At 45.5% G+C, this 5,612-nt stretch overlaps 1 protein-coding gene and 1 long non-coding RNA gene across 2 annotated transcripts; both read left to right on the plus strand.

The window, feature by feature from the left end:
* Nucleotides 1-435: 435 nt before the first annotated feature.
* On the plus strand, nucleotides 436-3,780 carry LOC121310770 (zona pellucida sperm-binding protein 3-like; the record flags this gene model as incomplete). The annotated part of the gene is made up of 6 exons (XM_041243704.1): nucleotides 436-532; nucleotides 1,286-1,389; nucleotides 2,441-2,618; nucleotides 2,706-2,820; nucleotides 2,958-3,049; nucleotides 3,579-3,780. Coding segments are annotated over 6 exons (788 nt in total), but the record flags the coding sequence as incomplete, so codon positions are not given.
* Nucleotides 3,781-4,353: 573 nt separating this feature from the next.
* Nucleotides 4,354-5,603, plus strand: LOC121310771. Its single transcript, XR_005948944.1, has 3 exons — nucleotides 4,354-4,537; nucleotides 4,965-5,099; nucleotides 5,479-5,603. It is a non-coding gene; the product is annotated as an uncharacterized LOC121310771 (long non-coding RNA).
* The last annotated feature ends 9 nt before the right edge of the window (nucleotides 5,604-5,612 follow it).

Here is a 5,612-nt window from a genome sequence, read left to right on the forward strand (position 1 = left end):
ATTGTTTATTTTATTCAGTTTGTATTTGATCTTACTCTCTACTGATTTTACTGTACTTTATAACTGCTCTTATCTGTAATGTCATATTCTGTAATGTGATCATTTGTAATGTGATACTTGTACTGTAATAACTTGTAACATTTTTAAGTCGCCCTGCTAAGAATAAATAAAATTCTAAGTCATGTAAATACAGAAAATGATCGTTTTCAGAAGAACAATGTTCTGATTCTGTTTTCCTAATAGTCCCTTCATTAGTTTTCTGAAGAGTTGATCTGATGTTACCGTAGTGAATGTGTGTCGGTGTATAATTGTGGAGAGAGCTGACCTGTCGCTGTCGAGTTCGGTCACTCTGGACTGCAGGAAAGACGCCATGGTCGTGACGGTGAACCGGGACTTGTTCGGGATCGGCTACCTGGTGAACAGCGTTGACCTGAGCGTGGGGTCCGCGGGCTGCTCGGCCACCTCCTCCGACAGCGTCACCAGCACGGTTTTGTTCAGCATCCAGCTCCAGGATTGCGGCAGCTCTTTCCAGGTAACCCCGCGTGTCGATCGCATTTGTTAGTGCGTTAGTCAGTACAGTAAAGTGTTGAGTAGTTGGCCCAGCTTTCCTTACTGCTTGCACTTCAGAGTGAAGTTCTTGCCTACAGTAGAATTCCAATGTTTTGATCAGTGATATTTGGACGTGTTGGTATGTGGAACCTGTTAAACTGGTTTGTGCATTAAATGGGTCTCTAGAGCAACTTATATTCTATAATTTGTGTGTTCTGCAGCCTATTAAGTTGGACCAACACTAATTTACTCGACATTTCTATAAGATTTTGCAGTGAGGTGCATGAAATGGGGATTCACAATGTACTGACTGGCTGGAGCTTGTCAGTTTTCTTGTGCTATTAAAGTTATTCAAAACTCTATTACAAGCCTGCCAGCGTTGGCATCATCACCAGGGTTAATATGGCTGATATTCTGCTTGAATGCCGATACCCGAGGTACTGTACTGCGCAGACAAGGACCTGAGGGGCCGGATCTGTAAACTTCACGCTAAATCCCTTTGCTGCTGCTCATTCACTTGTACCAGGGTTCAAGCCTCTGCTGCTGTAATAGATTTGATCCTTCTATTGAAGGAAGTGAACAGGTTTGATTTCATTTAACAAATGCTTTTCTTTCTGTGCTGACTGGGTGCCTTCACTTTAAATTTCTCTTTCTCTCTCCCCCCCCCCCCCCCCCAGCTTGTGATGTCATGTTTCATTAGTTATGCATGCTATCATTTACAAGGCTTTCTTTTCAGGAGGTGGAATGTCAGCAGCAGCCCCATAAAGCCAACCTGGGTGCCCTTCACTTCAACAGCCTCTACAGAGCAAATCCTGGACTTCTCCTTGCTGCTCATGAGTGGTATGAAGGAATGGGCTGGGTATGGGGAGTGGGGTTTAATCAGAACCTGGCAACTGTCTTTGAACATGAAGACCAGTTTCTCTTGTATTGGATGCTGACGCTTATCTTCAAATGGTCTTTATCCTCCCCTCCCATAGTTAACTGAGGGATGCTGTGTGATTTCCAACAATGTGTTCATCTATTGATTATCATGATAATGGGGATTATTGGACAAATTAAATTCTTGTTGCTGTTTGAGTAGCATAACTACTGCCAGTGTAAGGGGGTGAGTTTAGAAGAGAAATTAATACAAAATCCCCTATTGTAACTTGTATTGTGTAATTCCTATGATGCATATTAAATGTGTAATTGAGAGCATTTAAATTTGGAAGAGCCTCAATGTATTCAAACAGCGGAACAAAATTGCACCTGTAACCTGGAAGCATTAGTATTCACTTGAGGGGATCTGCCATTGAGAGAATCCAACTAGGCTTGTGTGTCTGTATAGAGTTGTGTTAGTTGCACATCGCTGCTTGTATTATGGTTTAATAAATTAAACCGCTCTTCCTTCCATTAGAAGAGAGCTCTATTTATGCAACTACCTTTATTTTATCACTCCATGGGAACAGATCCAAATTGAATTTCCCCATGCGGTGCATAGGCTGCAGTATAATGAAGCAATTTACAACAGGGTTGGAACACAGCCCAGGAGTGGAAGGGCCAGCATTGGACACCCTGCTGGTGATTTGCCAGTCTGTCATGGAGCAGGGGTGGCTTAAGCTGGGTCTTCCAGTGCTGGGGTTTCTGTTCTAAACTGTAATTAAACCTCCATCCAGGCCCTGAAATAGTTTGTTTAACCCTGGAGTGGAAGGGCCCTCCAGGACTCATTGCACACCCCTGGCATGGAGGGTTCCTGCAGCTGTTTGTTGCCAGTGCACAATTCCTCTGCCAGACTACTGGAGTGGTCCTGTAGTAAGGATTTGCTAGTGCATACTTTCCTGTAGTAGAGGTTCTTGTATCGTGTGTTTAATGCTGGTCTCTGTATAATGTGTCTACTTGCATCCTGTTCCAGATACCTGGAGTGGTCCCAGAGTCTCCAGTGTCATCTACCTGGGTGATGTCCTTCACGTTGAGGCTTCTGTTGCCGTCGACAACCACGTGCCCCTGCGGCTCTACGTCGACAGCTGCATCGCCACCCTGAGTGGCAACAAGGACTCTGAGCCCAGATATGCCGTCGTGGACAAGCTTGGGTGAGTTGCTTTACACACTCTGCTTTATTGACCCTGTTTTGAATGGTGTGTTGGAGGTGTAACCCTTTTTCCTCCTGTCTCTCCCAGCTGCCTGATGGATAGCAAAGCTCCAGACTCCTCCTCTTCCTTCACCAGACCTGCTCTGAACAAGCTGCGCTTTGACATCACTGCTTTCAGGTTCCAGGGGGATTCCAGGAGTTTGGTAAGGCTTAGCTAGACCGGGTTCCTTTTAACTTGTCAAAGTATACTATGATTAGAGTTTTGCTTTCTGGTACACTGATGTGCTGTATGGTTTGACTACATTCCCATTGACATTTTCCCTCCCCCCTCTCGTTTCAGATCTATGTGACTTGCACACTGAGGGCAGTTAATGCTGACAAACCAGCTGATGCCTCCAACAAGGCCTGCTCCTACCAGAAGCAAACCAACAGGTAAGCTGTGCAAGAGTGATCAGATCCTCTGTGCTGAACAGACTAGCCTTTAAATCCAGCCCCTGTCCCCTTATTCCACTATGCTGTTTGCTCCCTAGGAGACTGGTCTGCCTAAGCAAGCACCTGTGGGATGAACCTTGCCATTGCAATCATGGCATCCTACCTCTGTGGTCCAGTTGCAGCTCTCCCTGAGTACAAGCTCTGCAACACACCTTCCAACATTTGGAGGTGGTGGCCCTGTTAATTGCAAGTCCTCTCTTCACACTGATTAGGGGTTGTGTGTGGTTATTTTAGATCTGTTTAGATGCTAGGTTGCCCTGTGTTCTAATCCTATGTGAATTATACTTTTCATATCCAGTTTGGTTATTTGATGTCCTTGCAGAAATATTGAATCCTCCCTGTGTGCCCTGGTTGAATGTACCAGTTCATGAGTGTTGGGACAGTGAAGGTTCTGTGGCTGTGCACAGTCCTTGTATCCTAGCTGGCGCTCTGTGATCCTGCCCCCCTCATGCTGTGCCTCTTTCTCCAGGTGGGTCTCTGAGGATGGTTCCTCTGCAGTGTGTGGGTGCTGTGACGCTGGCTCCTGCTCTGGGAGACCCCGGTTCCTCCCTCCTCCCGGGCGGCCGGCGAGCTACGGGATTCCTTCCGGGATCCACTGGAGAAGAAAGTGGCCGCAGAAGAACATAAGAAAGTTTACAAACGAGAGGAGGTCATTCGGCCCATCTTGCTCGTTTGGTTGTTAGTAGCTTATTGATCCCAAAATCACATCAAGCAGCTTCTTGAAGGATCCCAGGGTGTCGGCTTCAACAACCTTACTGGGGAGTTGATTCCAGACCCTCACAATTCTCTGTGTAAAAAAGTGTCTCCTATTTTCTGTTCTGAATGCCCCTTTGTCTAATCTCCATTTGTGACCCCTGGTCCTTGTTTCTTTTTTCAGGCTGAAAAAGTCCCTTGGGTCGACACTGTCAATACCTTTTAGAATTTTGAATGCTTGAATTAGGTCGCCACGTAGTCTTCTTTGTTCAAGACTGAACAGATTCAATTCTTTTAGCCTGTCTGCATATGACATGCCTTTTAAGCCCGGAATAATTCTGGTCGCTCTTCTTTGCACTCTTTCTAGAGCAGCAATATCTTTTTTATAGCGAGGTGACCAGAACTGAACACAATATTCAAGATGAGGTCTTACTAGTGCATTGTACAGTTTTAACATTACTTCCCTTGATTTAAATTCAACACTTTTCACAATGTATCCGAGCATCTTGTTAGCCTTTTTTATAGCTTCTCCACATTGTCTAGATGAAGACATTTGAGTCAACAAAAACTCCTAGGTCTTTTTCATAGATTCCTTCTCCAATTTCAATATCTCCCATATGATAGAGAGCGGCTGCTCTTGATCCAGGTACTGTCTGAACACCCAGCCTGGGTGAGGCCTCTTCATATGGCTGGAACTCTAACCAAGAGGCTCCAATACTGTCGCTGCAGCTCCAGGTAATTGAGTCTTAACCCTTTGATGTCCAGTGTAATATAGTTGACATTGACAACAGGCATTAAACTTGGCTATAAAAGGAACTCTAACCAATAGTTCTAAATCCATCACTTGCCATTGTAACAGTGACTGGCCTTGGCAGTAGGTAAATTGGTCTGATTGGTGCTAGACCACTGGTGTGAGTTTCAGCACATGAAGTGATCAGCAAGAAGCAACATCTTGTGTTCCAAAGCTGCATGGGTGATATTCCATATTCAATGGAAGAAAATGGGCTCCAGTGTCTTTGCTAGTACTAAAGCATTTCTAACCATTTTTTGACCATGTGCTCCCCTTCAATGGAGTTGCATTGTGGAGTAGCTCAATCACCAGTGCATTACTTGGTTTCAGCAATGCCAGTAACCTTGCCCTCCTGTCTCCTCCTCTGTGTAGCTGGCCAGGACCCCCGAGTGCATGTAAAGGAGATCACCATCGGCCCCCTGACCGTGGTGCATGTGACCCGAGACCATGCTGTCGTGCTCAGTAAGGAGTCCCTGTACCACCCCCTGCAGCTTGTGGACGTGCCGGGTAAGTGCAGCTCTCAATGCTACTGGGCTAGCCTGCTTTAACTTTTCTATTAGTCTAAAGAGTATTTAATAATTCAGTCCTATGTATTTGAAATGAGAGGCTTGCTATTGGTACTGTGATCTAGTGTTCCATTATGTGTGTGTATATAGTGTTGGACTCTGTGCTGTTATCAGTACTGGGGAAACCTATGGGAGCCTTGAATGACTAGGCTACAACGGATTTCCTCACTGGACCAGTATGTCCTCCAGTCCCATGGGTTTCTGTACTTGTAAATCTAATTTAAGTGATGCTCTCTGCAGAGTTGCTACTCTAGAGTCTTCAATGGGTGTAGCTTCCCTCCTGCACTGTCCTGTTAACCCCTCTGTTCCTGTGCTAGCAGTCTCCGCTGTGGCTCTGGCTCTCTCCTGTGCTGTCCTGTTGGCCGTGTTCCTGAAGAGGCGCTCCCAGTCTACTGACAAACTGCTTGCTGTGTCTTCATAATGTGTTGGAATAATAAAAGCCTTGTCAAAGCTA

Source organism: Polyodon spathula, unplaced genomic scaffold, assembly GCF_017654505.1.
Source record: "Polyodon spathula isolate WHYD16114869_AA unplaced genomic scaffold, ASM1765450v1 scaffolds_2438, whole genome shotgun sequence".
Classification (NCBI taxonomy): Eukaryota; Metazoa; Chordata; class Actinopteri; order Acipenseriformes; family Polyodontidae; genus Polyodon; species Polyodon spathula.